We start from the raw sequence: 27,709 nt of genomic DNA on the forward strand, positions 1-27,709 counted from the left end.
CAACAATAAAAAATAGTTGGTATTAAATAAATACTTAAAATAATATTAAATATAGAAGCATTTAATAATAGGGAGTTACTATGAGTCATTTCTCTCTCCTCATATTTAGGAGCTCTTAGAGGTCTTTCTATTTTAGGAGTTAGATAAGAAGCATGGTTGGAGGTAGGGATGGGCATTCAAACCGGTAACCCGGTCAAACTGCCCAAACCAAACTGACGGTTTAGGTTGGTTTGGTTTTTTTTCAATCTTTTTTTTGGTCATCAGTTTGAACCCAAACCAAACTGAAATATATGATTCGGTGTACAGTTTGCAATATTCAAAACCACGATTTAACCAAACCAAATCGATAGTATTAAAAAAATATTAAATATAATATTATTATAAGAAAGAAAGAAAGAAATATATATATTACATAGTTTCAATCTTTTCTTTTTCTTCTCTCTTCATCTCACCGTTTGTCTTGTCTCCATCAGTCCCTCTCTCTCTATTTTTTTTCTCATTCTTCTTACGTCTGTCTTCACTCCCTCTCCCCGTCTCCCTCTTTTTTTTTTCCTTCTTCTTCTCTCTCTCTCTTCTTTTTCTCTTCTTCTTCTCCATCTCTCCTTTTTTTTTTCTTCTTCTCCTCTCCATCTCTCCCTCTCTCCATCGCTTTTATTTCTTCTTCTTCTTCTTCTCTCTCTCTCTCTCTCTCTCTCTCTAAGAAAGCCAAAAAACCCACCGAACCAAACCAACCCACCAAGTTCGGTTAACCGAAGTGGTCAGTTTTCATCACGGTTTCCAAAATAGCCACACTGAGGCCTACGATTTGGTGTTCGAGTTGAGCCCAAAACCAAACCAACCCAAATCAAGCCCACCCCTAGTTGGAGGTGAGTTTTTTCAATTCCTTCCAAAATTTTAGCTAAGGATGTGGTTTATGGAGCTCATTGTGAATGCTCTAAATGCTTTACCTCCACACTTGAAGTTTTAGGTTCGATTCCTCTGTCCTCAATATCGTTTCTATCATAAAAGAATGACTTAATTGCTACAGTGCACCCTAAAACATTGTTCAATTCTCACTTTACCACCTTAAAGTTAAAATGACCCACTTTGCCTCCTTGACCGATGTTTTACATCTCACTTTGCCCCTCACCGTCAAGTCTGTTAAAAAAAGATGACGTGGCACCAATAGGACCCACTATTTGACTAAACTAAGTGCCAAGTGTGAAGAAAAAAAATGAAAAATTAAAAAAAATTATGGATTTAAGGCTTTGACCTCACCCATCCCCAAGCCACCCTTCCCAGATTTCTTCTCCCTCATTCTCCCCTTCTCTCTCTCCCTTTCCTTTCTCTGTGATCTCCCTATCCCCTCTGTATTTTCTTCTCCCCAACAACCTAGACTACCCCCACATCGGTGGCAACCCAGGCCCCACTCCCACCCTCAATCGAACCTAACCCACCCTCTCTCTGCAAATTCAAAACCAACAAATTTTTTTAAAAAAAAAAATTCATTGTTTTGTTGTTTTGTGCTTGAAGGTCTGCAACCAAATTTGATGGCTTTCGAATTCAGTGAGATGGAGATGGTGGGTTGTAGCTGCTGGAGGTTTGAGAGAAAGAGAGGCAGGGCTCATCTGGGTTGTCGACGCTGCGGAGGGTTAGGGCTGCTGGGTTTAAGGGCTAGGGGTGGGAGTGGGGCTTGGGTTGCGGCTGGAAGTGGGGGTGGTCTGAGTTCTATACAGCCCATGTTTCTAAAATTGGTGTAACATATTAGAGCCTTGACATGCATACAAAGATGAATTGAATCTTTGTTTTGTCTTGCTAAAAGTGGAAGATGTTGGATTGAGGCAGAGATGTGGCACTTAGTTGAATCTTTGTTTTGTCTAATCTTTATTTTGTCTTGCTAAAAGTTGAATCTTTGTTTTAATTTTTAAATTTTTTTTTTCACACATGGCACTTAGTTTAGCCAAATAGTGGGTCCCATTGGTGCCACATAAGCTTTTTTAACATAATTTTTAACAGACTTGACGATAAGGGCATAGTGAGACACAAAATAACAGTCAATTGGATAAAGTGGGTCACTTTAACTTTAAGGGAGTAAAGTGAGAATTAATCAATATTTCAGGGGGCACTTTAAGCCTAAAAGAAAAAGTTCAACAATTGAGGTATCCATTTTCCAGACTTGCTATTTGCACGAGCCAATAGAAGAAAGCCACTATTTTCTATAGAACTTTTCAAAACTTTTTGAACGTAATTGAATTCAATCTTGTTGTCGTTTTTTATTTTTCCCTCCAAACTATTTTTCAAATAATTGCATATTTTGTCTTATTAACAAGAATTCCCCAACTAGTGCTGCCCATCTCTGATCCCAACCCCAATCTCCGCCGTGGATCAACGGACCCCACTTATTTTCATTTACCATTTTGCAATCGCCCCCCTCCATAGATGGTTTTAATTTCAAATATTGATTTTTCTGTTTCGGGGCAATTTTATTTCATATTTTTGTATCTGCATACTTTGATAGAAGTCGGGCTTACAAGGATATATGGATATATGGATATACGAAAACAATCATGTTTTTATTTTAGATACAATCTGAATCATTGACATTTTCTCAAAAGTATGATATTACATGAACATCCTACTAGAAGCTATTTAAAGGAGTGCTATATTTCTTGTAAATTTCTCACCAACTCCTGTGTTATCTTACCACACAAAATAGGAGCCTCACCAATTTCTTCAATTCGAACTGACGATAGATATCTAACTTCAGGGAGCACAACACGCTGGCTATTTTTTCTTTCCAACCTCTCATATAGCTCATCAATTGGGTTCTTGAAATGTACAAGTCGCACAGTGTATGTTTGTCCTTGAGTTATGACAACATTCTTTTTATATTCTTCATCAAACTGTCTTTGGAATCCTTCATGCACTTTCACATTAATGTCATGTGTATAATTGTAATCAAGCTTGTCAAAGAGAAAGAACAATGATTTGGAAAGATAACTAGCCAAGGCATCATAATGATCGAGAAGCGCTCTCAAAACTGGTCGGTTATATACCATTTCATAACCTCCTTGTTTTAATACCTCAAATACGCGTACATATCCACCGCTAGATTCATCAAAAAGGGTTGCATATAATAAAGCCCTTATCACATGTTGTAGTAGTTCATTTGAAACCTGGACTTCCAAATTGCAACCATCCAAGTATTTCGAGGCATGTGAAGCACCACTTCCATTCACAAATCCTGTGCATTGATTGGATTTGGTTTTCACCCTCACTCCAGAATGCCTAACTCTACATATGAAAGGATCTTTACCTACACCGTTCCATCCAACCTTCCATCCAGACATGAGAGTAGACGCCTCGAATTCCTTCAAATTATTTTTTCTTTCCCATCTTTTAATGAAATTATAGGCTTTTACCGATGCATCACAGATGCCATTAATTATTGGGAAATAGCCCCCAGTGCCACCCATTTTATAATCTTAACTAAAAATATCACCACTTCCTAATTTTTGTACAACTACTACCTATAAAAATATCAGTTTTTCAAAAATTGGCTTCTCTCTTTAACTCTCTTCGCTCTATCTCTTCGGCCCGTCTCTCTCCCTCGTGAACCTCTCTCTCTTCGACGCAATCGTCTTTCTCCCTCAACAGTGGCTGTTCATCTAAGCTTAACTCCATCGTTGACATCCACGAGGTACTGTTCATAAACATTTTCTTTGAAATTTGGGGTTTTTGTGAATTTGGTTTATGGTGTATGGATTTGTATGAAATTGGTTTAGGGGTTTCTTCCAAATTGGTTTAGGGTTTATCAGTTTGTAGGAAATTGGTTTAGGGGTTTCTCTAGAGTCTAGGGTTTGGAATTGATGATTTCATATCTATGATTTTGGGTGGTGGTTTTAGTCGAAGAGTACCATGTGAATAGGAGGACAAGGAAAATGGCCAGCAGTGTGAAGGCCAAAGGTTGCAAAAAGGAGGAGCTTTCATTTAGCTCTTGCAATAATTGCAAGGGATTTAGCATCTTCAGAGTTGGTACTATGAAATGAATGTGTTGTGTGTGTTTAAATAAAGGCTAAGATCATCCTAGTACTGTTGAAACCACCGACAAATTTGAGCCACATACAAATTTGTGTGTGAGCATTCTAATGGTCCATTTGTAAGAGGAGAGCCACATAAAAGTTTATGGACGAGTTAGTTTGTTTCAATTTGTTATCTTTGTTATCTTCTTCTTCTTCTTCTTCTTCTTCTTCTTCTAGGGATGAGTTAGTCCACACGAGTTCATCCACTTGGGCAGAAATTTTTACAGAAATATATTGGAGGGCAGAGTGTAGTTACGTCAGGAACTTTTCTGGTCGAGGAGGGTCCTTACTACTATTGTATGCTTGAAATCTTGTTTGGGAGACTCTCACGACCTCTCTATAATCAGGTTTCTGAGTTTTTGACTTGAAAGACTCAAATTTTTATTATATATAATGGTTATACTTTTCAGCATGACAATTTTGTAAACTCTTCCTCAAATCACTAGCAGGCTTTGAAGAAGATCTCCAAGTTTGTGAAGACAAATATTCTTCCTGGGGCAATTGCAGAGGTTGGACTGCTTTGTTGTGCCTGCATTCATTCTAACCCAGAAGAGGCAGTTACTCAACTTGTTGAGCCAATTTTATTGTCTGTTCTATCTTCTTTAGAAGGAACACCAGCTACAGGATTTGGAGGTAGAGGAATGTGCGATGCCTCAGTTTCAACAAAGGTAGTTTCTCTTATGAATGTTTTAAACCATTTGCTTCTGTCTATGCCTAGATTTTTATTATGAACTTAATGCTTTCTTTCCAGGTCAAACCAACAATTTCTCCAGCTCTTGAAACAGCAATTGACTATCAATTAAAAGTATTATCAGTTGCTATATAAGTTATGGAGGTCCTGCACTTCTGCGCTACAAGGATCACTTCAAAGAGGCGATTATTTCTGCTTTTTAGTCCCCATCTTGGAAGGTCTTGTTACTTTGATGACTATTGTTCTCTCATGATCAACTGTTTCTTCCTATACATGTGTCTCTACATGCAATGCTCACTGAAATTGTTCAATGGTTTGAATGATTTTTTTTGGACAGGTCAATGGAGCTGGTGATCATCTTCTTCGATCCCTTCTTGGAAGCCTGATTCTTTATTATCCTATTGATCAATACAAGTATATTAACTTTTCTTGCTAGTTACATAATTGTGTGAGTACATACATTTTAAATTTGTCTGCCAAAGAAGAAAAATAATATTATTTCTTTAGGTGCATTTTGCATCATCCAAATGCTGCTGCATTAGAGGAATGGATCAGCACCAAAGATTATTCAGGTGATAAACCAATGGTGGCTCCCAAGTGTTGAAGAAGTTGAATTTGCAAATGAACTTTTGGACCTTCATTTTCGGTTGGCTTTGGATGATCTTTCGAGAATATGTGAAACTAAAGTCCATTCTGATCCAGGTAATTTTTTATGGTGTTATCTTCTTATTCTCGGAATACGATGCCTGCAAAATGAAATAAAGGAGCTTTTCTGGTAATGAACTTTACTTTTGGACACACACATGCACAATGAACTTTACTGTCTTTGATGTCATTTTGTGTTATTTGTTTGATAGGAAGGTGATGCTGCTGTTGCCGTCGCTGAGGAGGTGAAGAAGAACAACCATGTAGTAAGAAAGTTGGAGAAGCGTCAACAGATTTGCACCCTTGACCAACATATTGAAGAGCAATTTAGTGGTGGTCGTCTGTTGGCTTGTATTATAGCATGGGTGTTCGAGTGCTTAACAGTGTTTATCATGATTGCATCGCATGCCTTAACTCCCTCAGTTCTCTCTGGCAGCTATCAAATTGTTTGAAAATAATTGTCCACTTATAATTTGTTGAAGACTCACCTTGTTATATGTTCATTGCCTTACATGGCACATAAACTGTTTCCATTTTGAAGTTGAACTATTTCGTACACCTCCATATATAAACATAGTTGCTCTTTATGAACGTATAACAGTTTACTTGTTTGAAACGACGTGTTCATTTCCACTGAATTCTACTCATTTTTGTATCCATTGTTGACATTTAGTCTCTGTGGTTTTCTTTGCAATTTATGTGATATAGGTATATTTCATTTCCTGCACTGAGAATCTATTAGTGGACTTAGTGAAGCATACAGCTTTCTTTATGATTTCTCAAATTAGTTTTGACTTTGTTCCTTTTAAATAATTTATGCAGCAATTCTACTTTTGTGCTTAGCATTCTGTTGTTATTGGAATTTGAAACTTCATAATGTTTAGAAAGGGGTAAGATATACTTTACCCCCATGAACAAATGTGAAAAATCACTTAACACGCTTCCACCACAATATTAGAAAAATAAGTCCCTCGTTTGTTTAGAAATTTTCATTAATAGCTATTCTGTCAGTATATTTACCATTAGTACAGTTTTAGGGCCAAGTTCATATGAGCAGATGACTAATTTGAAATATGTAATCGATCATTTTGCCCTCTGACTCAATCTTTGAAATATTGGTGTGGTGATTAATAGATGCGCAGATGTACAATGCGCAGAGTGCATGTACAAATAATTGTGCAGATTCGTTTGTTTACTTCCATGTGTTAGAAATCATGGTAATTTAACAGTTTTATCACAGAAGAATGAAGGTTTGGAATGCATAGAAGCCTGCAATATACACTAAGTATAGAGATGGTTGCCAAATATCATGTTGAGCACTATGACCCGTGCAAAGTTAAATTGCATACATTAGTTTACTAGTTCTTTATCTTTTTGAAGATTCATTAGTTGTTCCAAAAATTAGTTATCCCTATTAGATCACATAATGTTTGAACTAATGGTCATCAACTCAATCTTGCCTTTGCTTGCTTGGAAAAGCTCTGTTGTTTACTTTGTTTTGCCAAAAAGTTAAAGGAAAGCTATCTATCCATTCCAAATTAAATTCACGTGTTCTTTGTTTTCCTTACAGGAAAATGGAGGTCAAACAATGGACATATGTCAAAAGTGAAAAACAGAGGAAGTACATAATTTGTTTATACCTAAAACGCAATAAGCTGGTGATATGTTGGTGATACAGTGGCAATACAGACACGATAAAATGGTGCTAGAAATTGATGTTTCTGTTTATTTTGGGCTTCTTCTTTTGTTTCATTTCATTTACTTAGCTTTAATAATTGGATGATTACGAGACAAATTTGTGTCAAGTATTAATACGACAATTACATATATGAAGATTAAGACAAACAACATATCGTATCACCAAACATAATCAAACCACCAAATGTAATCATCCTTTTCTTCAACCCATCACGAAGTATTTGCATATTTATTCATACCTTCCTTTTTTTGTAAATTTTTTTTAGTTGTTATTATTTTATAAAATAATTTCTTAAAATGTCTTACGGTGCAATTATAATGCACTGACTGCCTGTTTTTGAAAGGCACGTTGTTTCTTTCTCGTCGTCATCTTCTTTTTGAATGAAGTAGGGCCTAAACCGTAAACCCATTGATGAGCCGTAGTCAATATACATACAATATAATAGCAATATTAGGCCAATATACATCCACTAGAGAGGCAATATTATGGCAATATAACAGCAATACAACAACAATAGCATCAATATACATGCAATAGAGTGGCAATATGCATACAATATGTATGCAATACAAAGGCAATATTAGTACAATACACATGCAATAGGACAACAATATTAAGTCAATCTACATACAATACACACACATCCATTACAGACTACAATTTAGACATGCAAAATAAATCGCCACCGAACCCTAACAATTCAGACTACATTTTATTATCTTTAAATCTGTCATCTAATACGTTCACAAGCTGTTACATAGGTTTTTGTTTCCTATGATTCTATACAATGATTTTAACTAGAAAGCCAATTATAATGCTTTATTAACAAATATATATGCTCAAAAATTATTTCTTTCATAACACTTGAAAATTCAATTGTTATTACATAGTCAACCAATCTTTGCTATATTACATACATACTTCCTACCTATAATTATAAATAATGGAGAGATCACAAATTCTACTAATTTGATCTTAACTTCATCAATTTGTTCTTCGGTGTATGAGTTAGCTCTCTCTTCTTGCACATTTTCCAAGCTGTTCTATTCTCCTCCCGCGTAGCAATATCAGCAACAACAAGTTATCTACATATCTGAAATCATAACTGCAGATGATTCTCAATTAACAAAGGGGAAAACCATTTTCTTTTATAACTTTGGTTCTAAAATATATAACAAAATGCAAAGACCTTTGCTTCTGAAAAGGAGCAAAAGTTTGTCAACCAATTTCATGGTAAAAAAGAAGAAACTAGTGAACCTAACCAAAGAAATGCTAACCTGCAAAACCAACTCCAATACTTTAACCGCAGCATTAATACTTGAGATTTTCTTCTCATGGATTATGATTAGAGGATTTTCCAATTCCTATCAGCACATACACAAGTTTGAAGATAATCAACATCAAGACATAGTTATCGCTGAGTCAAACCAAAACTTACATATTTCTGATTGTTCTGGTTGGTGATGAAATAAGGGGATATGTAGCCCCTGTCTAGCTTCATTCCCTTAACAACCTCCAACTCATTCTCCAATGTTTTCCCATCCTGCAAAAATTAACATAGTGTGAAGCTTACATATTTTGGGTATCATTTAGGAATAAAAAAACTAAAATAAAATTATTTGCCCTCCAATATATTTCTGTAAAAATTTCATAAGACCCATACATACCTCACTTTAAAACAACAATAAAAAGAAGCTGTTATCATCCAGATTTCAGCCCTTGCAATACGGTAACTACACTAATATGCCTATGACAAATCTCCTAATACCAAATGCAAGAATCAATCGACAAAGAACAAACACATTTGTTGTTTCAGACAAACAAAATCAATCACAATACTTCAATTTCTACACAAAATACAGACGAAATCAATCACAATTCCAATTTCAGTAATCAAATTCAATTTAACATCAAAACTTACATATTCCCAACAATTAATTTTCTGGAGAAGCTGTTCTTGAAGAGGGCATGTAAACCCAGACTTCAAAACCCCCAAAAATTGGACCAAAATGCTCAAACAATGGCCACCTAATACCAAGACATGCTGTCATATTCAGAAAAGATGGTTTTGTTTGGGTTTGTTTAGGTTTGCAATCAGAACCCACAGCAGACTCTACAGTTGGATGAAAGGACCTTAGGCACCTCCATTCACAACTGCATTAGAGCAAAATTGTTATTCACACCATAAATTATACGAAATTAATTTCTTTAGAGAATATATCCATCATAATCATAAGAATCAGTTAACACCATAGCATACCACAAGAGATCACCACCATCATCGCAGAAAGCACAGATAGAGCTAAACATGCTATCAATGTCACTGGACTCATTTTCTACATCATCAATCATATCATGTTTTATATGATCATCCACAAATCTGAGATCTTTTGTACCTTGAATGCCCTGAAAATCAAAAGAATACACTTGTTCAAGACATTATAATTTGAACAGAAAAGAATAAAAACAGAAATAATAAAACTCGGAGACAAAAGTCTACCAAAGGAAGGGAAAGAGATAAGCTGGAGAATATGACCTCATCAGATAGTTGCCTCTTTGCGGGCTTCTCTCCAAGAAAATTCACCAAAAACTCTTAAATCACAATTTGTCATTACTGTTAACTGTGCATACAGAGAAATATAGCATATATATATTTCATGCACAGGGCATAAGTTATGAAATTGGCTTTAGAAGATCATGTACAATTTGATATAATAGCCAATGGATCACAGACAGGAAATAATAACCGACTGAAAATAAAACAAAGACAAGAACCAAGTGAAAGAAAAAACAAAGTAAAGAAAAGTTTTTAAGTTTCAACAGAGTTCACATAATGGAAAACTCAATTCATGCTGGTAAGATTCAGATGTTCAATCAAAGAATAAGCAGGTACTGAGCTACTTAGAGCTCAATATGTTAACGTAAAGGGTCGGAAATGAATGTTTTTCAAATAAAAAGTAAAACTTAAACATGTGGGAATAGAATGAAATAGTTATTTGCCTAATCCTCCAATTATAAATATTTAACTAGAAGTCTTAATCTGGTAAGTACCAACCATGAGGACGACAAGACCACACAACGTTCTCAATAGAAAAAACAATGATAGCTACCAATCACTGGGATATTATTGTTCTGCTCAAACAATTTGATATGATTGAGTCTTGATGAGAAGTTTCCGGCAGCTTATCTCAGGCCACAATCTTTGTGCACTCAAGAGGAATGGGAAAACTTGCGGCGGAACTATTAACTTAAATATCAAAATGAATGCATAAGATCATTTTAAGAAAGAAAAAACACGCACAACCTCATTTTGGTGGTCCACTCTGTTTCCATCTAAATGGAAGGTGGTGTCTAAATAAACTAGGAATTTATTATTTCATTCCAGACATGTTGTTTTAGGAGTAAAGAATTATGACCAAATTCATTTTCAATCAATAGATGTAAATTAGATACTCTGGATAATAAAGTTAATGATGTATCCTGAATTATATGGAAAATAAATAATGATATGAAAAGCTTAAACATGACTGAAATACATGTTACAATTCCAATGACAATAAAAGAAGCCACGCAGACCTTGGACCTTGCTAAGGTATCATCCCGTTCAACAGAATCACGTATCAACAGAATGTGATCCAGCAGATCATTATGAGAACGCCTGACGTCATACAAGCTGAACATTGAGTGAAAATTGTCAAACTGTTCTAAGAAAACTAGCAAATAGAAGTATCAGATGTTTAAAGTTTTGCAAGTTACCTGAAAACTTTGGACAAGTGAGTACACAACGATTTGTAGGATGTTTCAGGATTTCTCTTCACATAATGAAGGAATTGAACCGTTATCAAGATTGACCGCACCGTGTCCTCAAAGCTCTTCCTCGGCTTCAGAAGCCTAAGCCAATTATTTTCCTTGGAGAGTACTAAAACCCTAAACCAAATTCACAAAAATTTCAAAGAAAATGTATATGAACAGTACCTCGTGGATGTCAACGGTGGAGTTACGCTTGGATGAACAGCCACCGCTGAGGGAGAAAGACGATTGCGTCGAAGAGAGAGAGGTACACGAGGGAGAGAGACGAGCCGAAGAGATAGAGCCAAGAGAGTTAGAGAGAGAAGCCAATTTCTGAAAAACTGATATGCGTACAATCAGTTCACAACAAAGATGTATTTATATGTGGTAGTTGTAAAAAAATTGAGAAGGGGTGGTATTTTTAGTTAAAATTAGCAAATGGGTGGCATTGGAGGTCATTTCCCTTAATTATTTTCCCCTTATGACGATAATGTTCCTCCACATGTTCTAACATTTTTTTGCAACTGATGGTATTTCCCGCTCTAGTGGCAAATACATTGCAATGCTCCATATGCATATATTTGTTTGAATCATCATTTTTTATAAATCCTTTGCATGTGGTCCTCGAATCGACACCAACATATATTGTTCCACAACCATTAGAGATAAAAGCGATGTTTGTTGTGCCCCATCCCTCCTCCTAGTAACAATTTGAAATTTATTACTTAAAAAAGATAAGAAAAAAAGAATGAGGCATGAACTTTATTACTTTAAAAAAAAATTAAGAAAATAGAACAACCAAAGGAGAATACAGATGAAGCAACATAAACATAAAACAAATTAATGAACTAATATGGGAATAAGAAACATACAATAGATGAATAAACTAAAGGAGAGGAAACATAAAGAGTCAACTTTTAAACAGATCTCATACATGGACAGGACTTGAACAAAAAATAAGCAAACTACACAACTTACTTCTTCCTCAGCCCATTCTCTCTCCAAGATCTTCACAGCCTTCTCATAAATCTCACTGTTATCATGTGTCTGCAGATTATCAATCTTATCCAAACCTTCACATTCATCGACCAGTTGTGCATAAAGATTGATCCCGTCATTCATTCCCATTTCTTTGTCTGCCTCACCCACCTTCAGAATGTTCTCAGGACCTTCAAGGCACACAGTTATAATCCTTGGATCTGGGCAGATTAGAAGATCACAGAGCGGTTTAATACAACCTCTGGAAGCCAGGTGTCTGCAAGAACATTAATCATGCATGTAAAATATCGGAAGATATAGTATGAACACTATCACATAATCAATCGGCTAGAAGAAACTGAAGTAAAGAACACACTTGAGTAAGGTCATCACTATCAGTGTTTTTCAACATTAGAATGGCAGCCAATATATTGATTTCAAGTTTCCTTTTCTTTTAGGTGAAAAAAAAATAATAATAAGGAAGGCCACTGCCACATGTGAATAGTTTGTACAGAGTATAAAAACTTACATCAGAAGGTCCACAAGTCGCTGGCAGACGCCTGCTTCAATCACAGCCTGAATTTTGTCATTTGGACCATCTGAGAGATACGATAGGGCCCAGCAAGCGTCTGTCAAGACTTCTTCATCATTTAAGTAAATAAGTTGTCGAAGAATTGGTAAGTCAGGCTTCACCTGAAACAAAAAACATGCAGATAAGCAAGCAGAAAGGGTATTTATTACAGTGAAGTAAGGCGTCGACCAAAATTAAATTAGGAAGGGATACCAACTGACATTTAACATATATTATTAAGGTTTTAACCAGACAAAACTCTCGAAATCCCCACGAACCTGATCAAATGGTGTTGCTGGCTTGCCACGACAAAAGTTTGATAAAGTCCACGTAGCATTCCCCACCATGGATAACTTGGAATGTTCATTTAATTGAGCTAGCAGTGGCATTAGTGCACCTTGTCCAAGAACAAGATCCCTGCAACTAGGAGAATCACCAGCAACATTTCCTAGAGCCCATACTACCTGTGCCATCAAGCAGTTGCTGCTGGGACGGAGCCAAGCCTTCCCTTCTCTTCTTGAGCAAATTGTCCTCGCGCTTGTTCTTCCTGATCTCCACTCCAGTCTTGTACGATTTCTTGCGCACAACGGTGGTTGTGCTCGGGCGAAGAGACATTGCCTTCTGATTTAGATTTTGGTTTCCAGTTCTCTGAAATAACGCTTGCAAAATGTTTGATGAAATTGCAGCGAAGAAATGAATTCAGTTTTCGGGGTGGGGGGAATATATAGGCGTGTTTGGGGTTTGGGCGGGATCGTATGTTCAGCCGCCCGTTCGATAACAAATGACGTAGTAATTTTCTTTTTTCCTGTTGGGATAGCTTTCTTTACCAAACTAGAAAAATAAATAACAAATGACGTAATTATACCAGCTGGCATTGCTAATTGGTACTACGGTCCAATAAAATTCGGACATGTGTACAACTTATACACACACACAATTCACCCTGAACTCTAACCCAAACCCAAATCGCCCGTCATTTTTTTCTCACAGCCATGGACAACGTCTCATCTTTGGTGTGCCTGAAATTGGATTCCCAGTCGGAGGTGCTCGGTAAGGACGGCAAAGAAAATGATCTTTTCTTGCCAGCTATGGTCCCCCTCAATTGTGATACACCAATAATCAGTATGTATTCTTTTCCTTTCCCTTTTTCTTTTAATTCAAGGGTGACCAATGTCAGTGAGCACACACAACTATGATGTTGTGGGAATTCGAACTTGATATCTTTAGTCTACAAGTCAAGGCCATTTTCCATCGTAAACTCAATCTTGAGCTGGAATTGATGGAGTTGGCAGTGTCTTGAGCTGGAATTGGTGGAGTTGGCAGTGAGCTAGACCCGTTGGCAATGTTTAGTTTAGTTTAGGTTTGGGGGTGTAGAATTGAAATTTTTATGCGTGTTTCTGTTCCTTTTAGCATTCTCGTTTTCGGCTCTCTGTTTTTTCCTGCTGAATCCAATCGTATCAAGATCTTCAAAATCTGACTTTTCGTTTGGAAGTTATGATCAAATCTTCACTCAGGGGTCGGGTATGTTGAATAGAAGATAATGATTGGAATTTGGAGAAGGCATATTGGTGCAAATCCTATTAAGAGGATACAACAAAGAGCTTCTTGATTACAAAAATAAGGGAAAGGGGGATGGGGACACATTTTCAAATCCTGTCTGAAGCTGCTTCACCACCAAAAATACAAGGCTGCTAAAATTCTAGTTCTTCAGGGAGCAACACATTTACAAAATATATACAAAAAGACAGCATAATAACATAGTTAATGCAGAAAACCTGTCATTGTAGTATATGTACAAGATCCACCCTCCCCTCAATATAAAGCATCTTTCATTTCAAAAACCACCCCAACTGAAGCTCTTGAGTTCCTTTAGCTCATTGAACCACATCATTGACTCCAGTCAACCCATTCTCTGAGGTCTTCTTCTGGCAAGTCAATATTTTCTCCTCATCAGCAGCCACTTCTTGAGCCACTCTTCTTTCCCTTACCTTCTTACTTGCCTCAATGTATGGCTATAAGGAAAACAAATAAACCATATTAACATCCAGAGGGTGGACTTCAGTTCAGTTGAACAAGTTTGCTATAGTAAGGTCAGGGCTGCATACCATAAAGCATGTAAAAAGGAATACAACTAAGTGGCTAAACATAATTATAGACCATGTACAAATTTGAGTAAGCAATGTCTAAACAACCAAGGAAGAAATCTAGGTGTAACTCTACCTGTTTCTCACTCGCAGAGAGGGACTTCCATGCGTTGTCTACCATGTATCGGACATTTTGACCCTTCACTTTCCCTGAATCAGTACTTTTCAACCGCTCACATTCTATCTTGAGGAAGATATGATATGCACTTTGTGCCCCTCGTGGAGCACCGACACGTTTCTTCATCTCTTTGTTCTTTGAGCGCAGCTGGGGAAACTGCTTTTGTTCGGCAGATGTAGAACCTAATGAAATTTGCAATACAAAGGGGTTCTGAGTAAGTTTTGACTCAAATTTGCAGATGTAAGTGTAAAGTTTGAGAATTGAGTGAATTGTATTGAATCTCAGACTATGTACTTCAAACCTTTACAACTTTATAAAAATGGAAAGAATAAATCTATGCCTAAACTGTAGCTTTTGACAGCAACCACAATATATGCAAATTGATACAGAAATTAATGAAGCCAACCGTTGACATTACAACTCTTTAACAGTAAGACCACCTTTCAAGCCTACTCTATTCCTTCATAAGTTTGATGACCATTCAATATATGATTGCAACATGCAACGTTTTAGTTTGCTGAATTTAATCTACCAAGTAAGCAAAAGTCACATACCCATCAATGTTAGTTGATAATTCTCTTTGGGCACCTTCTTCTTCTCCACAAGAGCATCTTCAAGATTGGGTATCGGAGATGAGTTGTCCCTACAGTTCCCTTCCATTGCTGAGCTATCTCCAGTATTGTAGAAAGCATGACCTGAAATTTTTATCCTAGTGAGGTTTAAGCATCACCTTTATGATATCTAGCTAAAACATGTAGTTTATACCAAGAAAATAAAGGTACTGTATTACAAATTAAGTACCTAAAAACTCTTATGTCCAGGCAAGTAATTAAATGCAAATCCAATTGAAAATATGCACTTCTCTAGAAGGTTATCTCTAGCTATTGTACCTAGAGTCGAAGCAGCTTTCACACGAGGTTCCCTGTAATAGTAAAGCTGTTCATACTGGTAGAGAAAGAGTGCATAGAGTTTTAAAAGAGGTTGAGGATCCTGCAGATTCTCTCCATCTAATTTTAGGGCCAGTGCAACTTCACCCCACCTCCCATCTGAGGTAACCTGGAAATTAACCATTACAAATCTCAGTAATCTCTTGTCCTGTAGGGCTATAACTTCATCCCTTTCAATTTTTAAGGTGAAAACCACTTGATCTTATCTTGAATTGATATTCATACAAAGGGTTAAACTAAAGATGCCATTCAAACCCTGGTTTGCATCAGAGTTATACACAGTTTATCCAAATGTGTAAGTTCAGAAATTCAGATAAATGATCACAAGACAGACCCTTTGGATGGTTATAAGGTATCATTCATTTCTTTTTCACTAAAGAAATATGTAAGAATGAGCAAGTGATAGAAATAAACCTGAATAAATCCTCCTCTTTCAATAACTTCTTTGTAAAATAGATGCAAGTCAAGTGTTGTTTGTCTGAGATCAAAACTGCCCATTGAAAGAAGGATACTCAGATTAATTTTCACATTGAAACAAATCGATCAGAAGAGATCGCCAAGTGAGAATATAAGACAAAATATCTAAACCAGTAATGAGCATTATAATCATATATCATCTTCCTATATATTCCACATGCATAAGTAAACCGAAGCTTGAATCAATCTTTTAAGCATACTTAAGTAGCATAATCAAGCCAACTATGAATTTGACAAGAGTTATCTGAAGTTTTATGCCCAACATATTCAATGGCACTACTGATTTCTGAATTAGAAGGTTCCAACTTGTGAGTGAGCAAAGGTCCCAACTTTGCCTCTTGTGAGCAAATATTTCAACTTTTCTCGTCTTTTTCAAAGATTCTAACTTTGCTTTTCTTTTTTCCCACAACTTTCTCAAAACCACACATGGTATACATGAACAAAAGTTAGTGTTCGAAAAATCCGCCTAGGCGGCCTGGGCGGGTCTGGAGGAGAAAATGCTTGCTTTTCTCCCAAAAATTTTAAAAAGCTTGCTTTTCAACACATTTCAAAAGCTAAAAACATAATGAAATTCCCCTGAAACCCACTTGAACACAGAAACAGAAAATAGAAGAGAAAACCCAGAAGCCCAAAACTCTAAAAGTGAGGAAAACTCACAGAAGGTTCAGCCCAGATGAGTTGTGCAACTTGTTGAGCCTCTGATAGAAACTCTCAATCTCAGAGCTCTCCAACTCCAGCAAGCTTTTCCCATCATCAGGCTCAGAAAGTGTGACATTGGAATTCATAGTAACAAGGCATTGAGAGCCATTTTTCTCAGTCTCTGGCTGGTTCTCAGTAGTCTTCATGTTGGAGAGAGAGAGCTTCACTTCGATAGCTTCACTCTGGTCTTTTTTCTACATTTGTAATCCCGAAAACTAAAGCCATCTGTCTATACATAGACATGCACATTTATGCGCATGTTGGTGTTGCTGCAAAATGGATTAGCTGGTGGGTTTACACGTAGCCCCCCACCCACTGTGGGGTAGATGAAAATGAAATTACCACTGACACAAAGCTGTTCTCTGTCCCAAGGCTGAGTTGTTTAGGATAGTTTAGCCATTCAATCAATTTTAACGTCATTTTTTTTATATAAGGATGATATTGGATTTATTGAATAATGGTGAAAAGGTGTAGAATAAGAATGTTGCAGAACACAAGAAACAACAGTCATTTTTCACTGTTTTGGTGAAACCATGTTACACCCAAAATATGTACAAATGATTCTTACATGCCACTGAAGTTTGCAGCAAGTGGACTTTGAGGAAGCATCATAAACTAACCAACCCTTAAACACAAGAAACTACACAGTCATTTCACTAATTTTATTTTTCTGTACAAGCGATTGGACAAGGGGTTTACACAAGCATTCCTGAGTGCATGGGGTTTCATCATTAAAATGCTGCAAAATTTGCAGGGAATGGCTTAAATTTGAAACCGCTGATCCTGCAATGGATCATGGTGGCAATTTTCCATTTTTAAAAATACAGGTTACTTTTATTGTGTAATATTAATGTTATTTGATCATATGTATTTATTTTCTACCAAAGTCAACATATTAGGCGAGAATCCGTTTATAGAAAAATATATATACATATATTATGGCACGAAATTTATTCCTTTTCTATATTGAATATTTTCTGTACTTGCTCATATTTACTTTTTTTTTCTTTCTGTAACAATATTTTATGCAGCGTCAACTCGAAGAACTTGAAATGTCAATGCATTGGCTTTCCTTTTCTTTCTTTTTTTGGGTTACAACTTACACCAATATGTTAATATGTAGATTTCATCCTCTCAATCTCAGCTTCCAGCTAAGATAAATTAAAATATTATATATATATATATAATATTTTGGCTTAATTAATTACTAACTACACAATAATTTTTTAATTTCTCCATGGTTGGAGTAGTAATTTTATAAAAATCTTCTAAAATAATTTTCTAGCTTTTTTCAGTTAAAATTTAACTTTAAGGCAAGTACGTGTTGTTGGCATGTAATTAAGGACATGATTATTTATATTTATGATCAGTAAGATGTAAAATTAATGGATACATATGAAAAATCCCAATTAACTCTGGAAGATTTTATGGATAACGCGTTGACACGTTTATGAGTAGAAATTTTTCTTTCCAATATGAGATTTAGATTAAGTGGTCCGAACCATTTTCATCTTCTATATAAGATGAAAAAATCTCATCATCTTCATATGCCAAGAATACAATACTTCAGGTTCTCATTGCTAATATGCAGTCCCTTGTAGCATCAATCTTGGCTCTCTTCTTTATGATGGGTGCATTGGAAGCACGTTATAATCCTCGGAGCTATAATCTTCAAGACGACGTCGTCGTAAGCGCCACCATCGTAGTCGATAAGAATGGCCATGGAAATTTTACCACAGTCCAGCAAGCCATTGATTCCATCCCATCAAATAACTCACAGTGGACTCGTATTCACATCAACCATGCCATCTACGTGTAAGTATACATACAACATATTTTTATTTCTAAGCTGTGCTATAAGTTCACTGCTCTCTATTGTGCTATTTTTATTACACCAGTGAAAAAGTTGTGGTTCCTAAAGACAAACCCTACATTATTCTCGAAGGAGACCTTGATCACTATCCTGTGATTGAATTTGGAGATGGTGGAAATGTTGTTACAAGTCCTACATTTATAGCACACGCGGATAATTTCATTGCAAAGAATATAATATTCAAGGTAAAGTGTGCTCGTTTAAGCTGAGGTGGTTTGTTCTGTGTCTTAAATATTCACAACTCTCGTAAACTCTGTGTCGACAGAATACATACGACCGTATTGACTTCATGGCGGATGTCAATGGGAGGCCTACTACTTGGGCAGTTGCAGCTGCAATCGATGGAGACAAACAAAGTTTTTATCAGTGTAGCTTCCTTAGCGTGCAAGACACATTGAGTGATGCCCGAGGCCGTCACTATTTTTATGAATGCACCGTTAAAGGTGCCATAGACTTCATCTTTGGCTCTGGCCAGTCACTTTATGAGGTTAAATCTCCTCAAACTTTTCTCATATTTCTTTTTATTAATTAACATTTATAGAAAAAGAATTCTTACATTGACTCAAATTTGTTTGCAGAAATGCCAAATAGTTTCAGTGACGGACGTGATAGGGTTCCCTGGGTATATCACAGCCAATGGTCGCGGTGGCCCAGACGACCCAGCTGGGTTTGTGTTCAAAGATTGCCATATATCTGGAACAGGCCCTATAAATCTGGGAAGGGCATATGGCAATCACTCTAGGGTTTTGTTTTCTGGAACATACATGGAAAATATTATTACCCCACAGGGCTGGATGGCTGCATGGAACACTGGCAACGAGTAAGTGTTGTCTTCTGTTTTATAATTTCGTGGTTAATTTTTATTTTCATGATAAACAGTGATTATTTTCAAATTAATTAATTTTGAAATTATGGAACAGGGATTTAATTTCGTACTCGGAAGCAAACTGTAGTGGACCAGGGGCAGATTTGTCCCAACGTGTGACATGGGAGAAGAAGCTATCGGATGAAGAAGTGGAAGGTTTAACAAATGCAGCTAAATTCATAGACCAAGATGGATGGTTAGCAAAGCAGCCAAAATAAAGCCCTTTTATAAAAAGCAAAGTTAGAACCATAAAAGGCCCCTGTATGAACTCTAGAAAATCTGATTTGTTATTGCTTTATTCTTATATATGTACCACATGTTCCCAGATGTAGGATGTAATTTGTTTTTGTTAATGGAATAAAATGCATGTTATCGAGTTTGAATTTCCTTTTTTACGAATCAAAGTAATTTGGAGTAATTTAAATTATCGTTTGTATATTTATACATGGAGATTTATTGTAATTCAGATATTATAGATTCACTAATATGGTACCAATGTAGGAAACCGACCAACTTGGTAGGCCACCAAGTTACTAGAAATAGAGATTCACCAATATGTTACCAAAAATAAAAGTCAACCATCATAAGTAGACTTCAAGAATTGATCTCACCAATATCTCTCAAACCAAAATTTACTTTTTACCTTAAACTTCACTAACATAAGGGGGTTGGACAAACTTTTATAGATTGATAATATATATATTTTTCATTAAAACATTGGAGACAGAAATACCATTAGACTAAAAGTTAGTTGATATAAAATGATATTTTTTAAAATTTAAATATAAATGTTGGTCTCGTCCTAAATTTTTTAAAAAGATACTTGAAAATTTTCAAGGTAAATCCTAATTTTTCTTTCCTCTCTTAGAAGGAGTTGTGCTTATAACCAAAAGTGACTTGGATTTTTGATCAATTGGGGGGGTGGGAATATGTATTTTTGAGATCTCTTCCAATATTAGTACCACTAGGACTAAGAAATTGTTTGTAATGCCAAAAAAAAAAAAAAAGAAGCTGAAATTATAATTAAACAATGAAATGAATCAAGTGTGTATGCTTTGCAGGGCCCTCCTCACTCCTGCTTATGTTTCATATTCCGAACCAAATGCTTCATATCCTAATGCGGAAATTTGGAACAATATGACACATGGCATGGTATTATTGGTCCACGTAGTTAATTACGTGGCCCAACACTCCCCTCCGACCCCACACAGCCTCATACTCTGACTCATCAAATTTTAGGGCCACACGATACTGGAAGACCACTTTGAACTGTCCGCTAACCGGCGGGTTCAGGAAACAACAGGCATGGATAAGGGCCATGAAACCAAGCTAAAACCCACAAAAAATACGTCCAAGAAAAATAATTGAAAATATTGAGTTTCTGTCACCAAAATCCTCGAGCTTTCATGATAACCAGAAAAGTTTAGCCCCCAAAAACCCAACTTTGAGTCGAAGTTGTTCATGGAGTCTGGGCCATTAGTGATTGGCTTCAATTCCGTGAGGCATACTCGAAGCATTAGAAAGATTTTGATTTATCTGCGCCAAATTCCTCTCTTCTGAAACACAAACTTAAGAGTTAACCACAAAAAAAACTCAACTTTAAGTCTGTTCTTAAACTTTGAGAGGTACCCTTTGTGATTAGCTTGTGTTTTGCGAGCCGAAGTGAGAAATTGAGCAAAAGGGTAGCTTAGTTTTGGAGGCTGCATGAGTGGGCAAGAGCCCAACTGGTGTTTGAAGCCTTGGAGCCTGAAGCAACAGGAGCAATGGCTTTGGGTTGTGGTTGCACTGCCCTCTCTCACAATATTCTCTCTCCTTCAAGTCCTTCAATTTATTCTCAGCTTGCCAAGCTTCGTTTCCATCGGCGCCGCCACGGCCTTCCTCTCGAATTTGTTATCGCATCGCTTCTCGCCGATGGTTGAATTTGAACCACATATCTGTGGGTTCTCGTAGGTAAAGCTTGTGTTTTTGGTTTGTTGAGTTTTATATCATTGTTTGCTAAGAAAGTGAAGGAAATAGTATTGGCGCTCTATTGAGTCTAGTGCTCTTACGCATTTTAATTGGACTTCCATTCGTAGTCAGAGTTTTAATCGAGTTTATGATAAGCGTGTGTAAGGTTTGTGACTTATATGTTCTTTTGATTGCTAGCTAGAAGTGCAGAAAGTTCGAATTTTGGATTGTTATATATTACTATACTTGATGGTTCTTTTTAGTGTTGTATATAAGCACCCTTGTAAGTGTTAAGTCCTAAAATTTTAAAGCAATGGCAAAATTGTTATTAAAAAGAGAACATCTTAAAACCTTGAATTCTCAGTTATGAGTTGGAGGAAAGTGAAATGAAATCTGAAGCCATGGTCATGACTTGACAGAACTGCGGAAATGTGATTATTAACCCCTTGTCTTTTCCTGTTGGTTGGGTAACAGATTCAATGGTTTTAGTTCAAGGTGTTCAATAACCAACACCGACTTACACTTCAGCCATGTGGCTACTGAGAATGAGGTCCAGGAGGAAACATCAGCTGCAGAGCCTGATTGCTCGGTCTCAATTGTCAATCTTAATTCTGATATGCTTGAGACTGAATCTTTGAGTTTACTAACTGAAGACACTTATGTAGATAGTCTCCTGACGACACTGCCCGTAAGTTTCATGCTGGTCTATGAACCTTTTCTTCTTTTTCATTACCATTAAGCATTACATTACTGTTAGGTCCTGTCACCATTTTTTTTCCCCTTTATTTAGGTTTTATCAAAAGAGGAGCAGCATACCCTTGCAGCTACTCCGGCCCATCCAATGGGATTATATGGTAATGTGTCTTTTCTAAGATGTCTTTTATGTGTCATTTGAATTATAAAATAGTTGATGTGGGTGATTTTGAATCCTTGAGGTGATTTCTGACCTGGTGAACATAATTTTTCAGCTTTGTATGCTAGTTGTCTAGCTGGGAATTTAGTGGAGCAACTTTGGAATTTTGCTTGGCCCTCTGCTATCGCATTGATATATCCAAGCCTTCTACCAGTAGCATTCATGGGTTTCTTTAGTAAGGTTGCTATTGAGATAAATTAAGTATGTAGGACAACACGGAAGGAAACTATACTTTCTAACTAGCTCAATTTCTTTTAAAACAGCTTGCAATAATTGCTGGAGGCCCTTTAGTTGGCACACTTATGGATCATTTTCCCAGAGTACCCGCGTATAACTGTCTTAATATTATCCAGGTGAGTAGTTTAATTTGCATTTTACCCAAAGATATATGCAAGACAATTCTTCCAAACTTTTGACTTCAAACCTTTTCTTTCTCTCAGGCAACTGCTCAGTTGTTATCTGCAGCAATGATAATTCATGCACATTCTGTTCCTCCTTCTGTGTCATCCCTCCTTCTCCGCCCTTGGTTCATTGTACTTGTGCTAGCTGGGGCTGTAGAGAGGCTATCTGGTGTAGCATTGGGGGTTGCTATGGAGCGTGATTGGGTGGTGCTGGTACTGCTATTTTGAGGTTTCATTGTTCCATTAGGGCACTCACCTACGCATGCATGCACACATAGTTTTTCACTTCCAATATGTCATTGTCCTAAACTAGAATTTCCGTGTAAACAGTTGGCAGGAGTTAACAGGCCTATTGCGCTTGCACAAGCAAATGCCATTCTTAATCGAATTGATCTTCTCTGTGAGGTATTTTCTAATCTATAGATCATTTTTTCTTTTGCAATATCTCCATGGATTTTTCATATGTTGTTCATTTTGAATTATTTGCCCTTTTATTTGAAATCTGATATGCAAATATTCCTTAAATTGAATACAGAATATAGTTATTCTACATAAAACCCACTGAATGAATTGTTGTGATAGATGATAGTTAGGTGTTTGTTGAAGAAAAAAAGGTGATAATTTATAGGAAAGCTTGAGTCTTATAACCTTTTACTCATTACAGATAGCTGGAGCATCACTATTTGGCATTCTTCTCTCTAAGTATGACCCGGTAACATGCTTGAAGTTTGCCGGAGGTTTAATGGTGTGGTCGTTGCCTTTTGCAGTAATTTCTCTTCTCCTTGCTCACTTTGACTTTTCTGCTTGAAGAAATTTCGCTTTCATTGTTGACAATAAATTTCCATTTGTTAGATTGTTCTCACGTGCTTAACCAACAAGCTTTCTAGTGGGGTTCTTGACCGCCCTAAATGTTCACAAACCTGTTGTAAAGCATCCACTGAAGGACCCCTGATTGATACCAACAATATATGTAAGCTTGATGCTTCTATCTTATATTTTAAGTAAATCTGACAACTGCTTTTGCGATAAACTTTACTGACTGGTTCCATTTTCTGGACAATCAGTGGATAAAGGTGTGGCAGCTATTAAACTTGGATGGAAGGAATACTTGCAGCAACCAGTTCTTCCTGCAAGCCTAGCCTATGTGTTGCTTTATTTTAATGTTGTACTCACTCCAGGCAGTTTGATGACAGCATATCTAACACAAAGTGGTATTTGTCATACTTTTTCACCTTTTATATGCATATTTCAGGAAAGACCTTCATTTTCAATAAATTCAAGCCCCAGGTTCTGAGGGCATGCTATAGCTCGGCCAAAAAGTATCTCATCAACATGCATTTAAGAGTAAACATTATGCACATTAGAGGGCTTTCTAGCAGTTAGTAGTCAGTGACCCTACTGATTCACGCATATAGGTTGTTACATCCATGGTGTTGGGTACGCTTGTTTCTTTTGGCTTATCAAGAGATAAAGTGTTGTCTTTAACCTATAGGAAAAACAAGGGGATTCAGTGATCATACTTTGGCATGATTCGTGAAACCCAATTCTAACTCCAAGATATCATGGCATTGTTTAACAGGTTTAAATCCATCTATCATTGGGGGTTTTAGTGGACTATGTGCTTTTATGGGTGTTGCAGCAACATTTGTGTCTTCATGCCTGGTCAGGCGGCTTGGCATTTTGAAGGTTGCCTAATCTGCTTCATTATTGTGTTACCGTCCATTTTCAATTTGTAGTCTGTGTCTACATCTCATGGAATTTCTTTACCAGGCAGGAGCAGCTGGGTTAATATTTCAGGCTTCACTGCTCACCGCAGCTGTTGCTGTTTATTGTAGTAGATCTTCCTCTCAGCAGAGCCCCCTTCTTTTCTTCCTGTGTTTGATTGTAAGAATCATTTATCTATTTCTTATTTTCCTATATGAGATAATAGATTAAACTTGAACTGTAATACTAAAGCTTACAAAGAAAGGACTCAATAGTTCAGAAACAAGATGTGGGGTTGGAAGATTGGCTTCAGCTGTGGTTGTGGTCGGGATGACAGTTGGATGTGAGCAGCTCAAAAAATCATATTAGTGATTTGATTGGACAATGGAACTTATGACATTATGTTGGATTCAAAAGATCACCCACATTATACCAAACATAAAACACAGTTGATGGGCTTTTGTCCATGCTTTTCTTACATTTAATTGTATCCTTTATTTTCATCGAGCTCTGATGAACGGCTACCTTTTGCACGCAGGTATTATCAAGGCTGGGACACATGTCCTACGATGTTGTGGCGGTACAGATTCTTCAAACTGGGATACCATCATCCAAAGCAAATATTATTGGGACAACAGAAGTTGCTTTTGCTAGCCTGGCAGAGTTTACAATGTTGGGAGTTGCAATAGTTGTCAATGATGTTTCACATTTCGGCTCTCTAGCCGTGCTGTCACTCCTATCAGTAGTTGGGGCGGCGTGGATGTTCTGTCGTTGGTTGTTGAATCCAACAGATGAACAAAGAACTCTTTTCTCTTTCGATGCTCAGTGTCAATAAGCGAAGTAAGTTTTGTCTTTTTATCAATCGATTTGATTAATCTTCAAATGTTTTTACATCTGTCAAGTCTGAATGAACGATTTTAACATTGCTACTAATCATCTGCAGTTATACTTTCTGAGGCCCTGGTACAAAGGCTGTTTGACGAAAATCGGAACCAAGATATAGCGAATACCTTTTAGGGCGCCCACATTTTTCTATTGATAGAGGAATATGTTGGCTGTAGTGTAGGATCCGTGACACGCCTTTGTATCATATAATATATATAATATATATGGACTTCAACGAGCTCAACTTTGTACATACATTTTGAAACATTTGTAAATCATTGATTCATTCAAAATCTTTTTCCTGGAGATCATGCTCCAATTCTTTCTGAAGCTCAGTCATTTGTGAAACAATGGAAGTAGAATGAAGGTAGCTTCTTTTGAAGCCATGAAAGCAGAAACAAGGTGAAAAGTTACAGGCAGGCCTTTTCTTTTGGGGTCAACACAGGCAGGCCATTAAAGCAGCAAAAGTTACACAATCTTATGGTGTAGGTTGCGTGATCAGAGAGTTGGAACTTATTCCAGGTTGACTATAACAAAGATGAGAAAAAGCTGTGGTATTTATTTTTCATCTGCAATAACAAATAACAATATCATTGGGTAAAGCTGCAATGGGGTTGGGCTCTGCATAAAGCTTGTAAATTCTCTCCCTCCAAAAACAACTTTGTTGGACAACAATGATTTTGATCATTAACCAATAGAAAAGTGCCAAATGGCACTATGGCATCTCTCCTCCTCTTCCTCGTATGGCTAACATAAACTTGATTAACTTATATCTTGTAACATTAAAGCTTAACATCTGCTCTGCTGCGGCGGGCATTGGGTTTTGCATATGAACAGCACGTACCCGTCACGCTTCACCCCTTCTCCTAAGAACCTTTTACTATATACCTCACCTCATTAAACTCCCTATATAATTTAAGGTTCAATGTTCAAACTCTTATGTAACTTTGTGTCACGCCACTTCAATGATTCAGAATGTGAAAAATATTTTCCGTTTATATTATATTTCCCGTTTAATCATTTGAAATACAAATTTCTTATGAAGATTCTCCACTAAGTTACATTCTTCCAACTCTTCATCTTCTTTAATAAGTAACAGGATGTGAGAAATAGAAAAAATGATAAACGGAGTACCAAATTTAATAAATCAGCTTCATACCATGAAAGTGAAAGAGTTTGACTAGTTAATTATTGGTGCTGCAAAACAGTTTTTTGAATGCATTAGCACCAACAAAGTAAATGCGTATTTACTTTGAAAAGATAGATGTCATTCACAATTTCATTTCAATTTCACTTCTCTTAAATAATTGACTTCACCAAACAATTCATTTATTTTATTTAAAAATATATATAATTAAGAATCAAAAAAGAATATAAAAAATAGAAGTTCAAGTTACAAAGCAATGAGAGTGAGTCACGTGAAGCAAGGCAAGGCAAGGCAGAGAGTGAGGCAGTGGCTACCGCCATCTCCTAAATATCACGTCCCCGTGTTTGTCGCGTGTATTCTACGTTTCTCTCTCTCCTCTCCTTCTCCTCCTTCTCTTCCTCCTCCGGCTGCAGTCAACATTACGTTGGTAAGAGCTCCCTTCTCTTTTCTCTCTCGCGATTTATCATCTCATCTCATCTCATCTCATCTCATGCTATCAAATTACAGAAAATAATAATATTTATTCATTGTTACTATATTATTATCTCTTTTGTCCACTGTCATTGTTACTTTTCTGAACAGTTGTGAATCCTAGTTTTTGCAGAGACCAAAAACAGCTTAAAGAGTTGCAGGTGAACTTTTTAGGCGTAAACCAAGTATGGAATTATCGATAGTTATCAATGTTTTATCAGTAATGAAATTTATCAACATGTTATCGATACATTTTTAATAATGTTACTGTTATATCGATGCACACTCGTGTCATACATAGACAATATCGATATTATTATTGTAGGTAGCAGCTACAGTAATCTCATTATTTAAAAAAACAGGTAGACTTTAATATTGTAAATCATGAGACTTTAATTTAAGATATTTGCAAGAAAGGAACCTCATTTCAAGGTAGAAGAAGAAAAATATAATGCTTACATAAAGGACAAGAAGCCTTTAAGAAAGTTAGGATTTTTGCAAGTTACATGTATTTTAACACTTGAAATATGAGTTTACTATTTGTCTCAAAATCACTCCTTTACTATTAAATTGACTAGACAAGAGATTACCACAGTGAATTTCAAGAATCGATTTTCTTTTTATTTGTTGAGAAAAAGTCAAAAGTTTGGCTCAAGTCACGATAGATTGGTAGTAGTAGGCAGG

At 36.5% G+C, this 27,709-nt stretch overlaps 4 protein-coding genes, 2 long non-coding RNA genes and 1 pseudogene across 12 annotated transcripts; 4 read left to right on the forward strand and 3 right to left on the reverse strand.

The window, feature by feature from the left end:
• Window positions 1-3,517: 3,517 nt before the first annotated feature.
• On the forward strand, window positions 3,518-6,013 carry LOC103331972 (uncharacterized). 6 transcript variants are annotated; one of them, XR_016128491.1, is made up of 8 exons: window positions 3,530-3,679; window positions 4,239-4,408; window positions 4,508-4,570; window positions 4,668-4,729; window positions 4,813-4,970; window positions 5,090-5,166; window positions 5,260-5,454; window positions 5,610-6,013. It is a non-coding gene; the product is annotated as an uncharacterized LOC103331972 (long non-coding RNA). The 6 variants fall into 6 exon arrangements; XR_016128480.1 differs by having other exon boundaries at window positions 4,511-4,570; XR_016128460.1 differs by having other exon boundaries at window positions 3,518-3,679; window positions 4,511-4,729.
• Window positions 6,014-7,928: 1,915 nt separating this feature from the next.
• On the reverse strand, window positions 7,929-11,456 carry LOC148921186 (protein ENHANCED DOWNY MILDEW 2-like). The gene is made up of 8 exons (XM_089048217.1): window positions 11,442-11,456; window positions 11,072-11,226; window positions 10,853-10,987; window positions 10,673-10,769; window positions 9,597-9,659; window positions 9,018-9,502; window positions 8,374-8,639; window positions 7,929-8,201 (listed from the first exon to the last, which is right to left on the reverse strand). The coding sequence occupies exons 1-6, from the start codon at window positions 11,454-11,456 to the stop codon at window positions 9,305-9,307; spliced, it is 663 nt and encodes a 220-aa protein (XP_088904343.1). The 3' UTR covers window positions 7,929-8,201; window positions 8,374-8,639; window positions 9,018-9,304.
• A 171-nt stretch (window positions 11,457-11,627) lies between these two features.
• On the reverse strand, window positions 11,628-12,907 carry LOC148921187 (importin subunit alpha-2 pseudogene; annotated as a pseudogene). Its single transcript, XR_016125164.1, has 3 exons — window positions 12,713-12,907; window positions 12,393-12,556; window positions 11,628-12,140 (listed from the first exon to the last, which is right to left on the reverse strand). The product of XR_016125164.1 is annotated as an importin subunit alpha-2 pseudogene (transcript).
• Window positions 12,908-13,427: 520 nt separating this feature from the next.
• Window positions 13,428-15,041, forward strand: LOC148921188 (uncharacterized). The gene is made up of 2 exons (XR_016127285.1): window positions 13,428-13,556; window positions 14,672-15,041. It is a non-coding gene; the product is annotated as an uncharacterized LOC148921188 (long non-coding RNA).
• LOC103344204 (high mobility group B protein 10-like) lies at window positions 14,015-17,043 on the reverse strand. The gene is made up of 6 exons (XM_008247830.2): window positions 16,778-17,043; window positions 16,058-16,133; window positions 15,587-15,752; window positions 15,251-15,391; window positions 14,655-14,878; window positions 14,015-14,446 (listed from the first exon to the last, which is right to left on the reverse strand). Exons 1-6 carry the CDS (start codon window positions 16,963-16,965, stop codon window positions 14,309-14,311), a joined length of 933 nt encoding a protein of 310 aa, XP_008246052.2. The 5' UTR covers window positions 16,966-17,043; the 3' UTR covers window positions 14,015-14,308.
• Window positions 17,044-18,404: 1,361 nt separating this feature from the next.
• On the forward strand, window positions 18,405-19,775 carry LOC148921189 (putative pectinesterase 29). The gene is made up of 5 exons (XM_089048223.1): window positions 18,405-18,634; window positions 18,718-18,877; window positions 18,958-19,179; window positions 19,271-19,512; window positions 19,613-19,775. Exons 1-5 carry the CDS (start codon window positions 18,405-18,407, stop codon window positions 19,773-19,775), a joined length of 1,017 nt encoding a protein of 338 aa, XP_088904349.1.
• A 1,416-nt stretch (window positions 19,776-21,191) lies between these two features.
• On the forward strand, window positions 21,192-25,713 carry IREG3 (iron-regulated protein 3). The gene is given in 15 exon segments (XM_089053421.1): window positions 21,192-21,339; window positions 21,342-21,507; window positions 21,979-22,192; window positions 22,295-22,358; window positions 22,473-22,597; window positions 22,681-22,770; window positions 22,858-23,031; window positions 23,149-23,223; window positions 23,483-23,584; window positions 23,671-23,788; window positions 23,883-24,029; window positions 24,398-24,504; window positions 24,589-24,702; window positions 25,061-25,362; window positions 25,466-25,713. Coding segments are annotated over 14 exon segments (1,812 nt in total). The 5' UTR covers window positions 21,192-21,320; the 3' UTR covers window positions 25,358-25,362; window positions 25,466-25,713.
• The last annotated feature ends 1,996 nt before the right edge of the window (window positions 25,714-27,709 follow it).

The sequence above is a fragment of the Prunus mume genome, linkage group LG1 (genome assembly GCF_029339155.1).
Source record: "Prunus mume cultivar Tortuosa linkage group LG1, ASM2933915v1, whole genome shotgun sequence".
NCBI lineage: Eukaryota > Viridiplantae > Streptophyta > Magnoliopsida > Rosales > Rosaceae > Prunus > Prunus mume.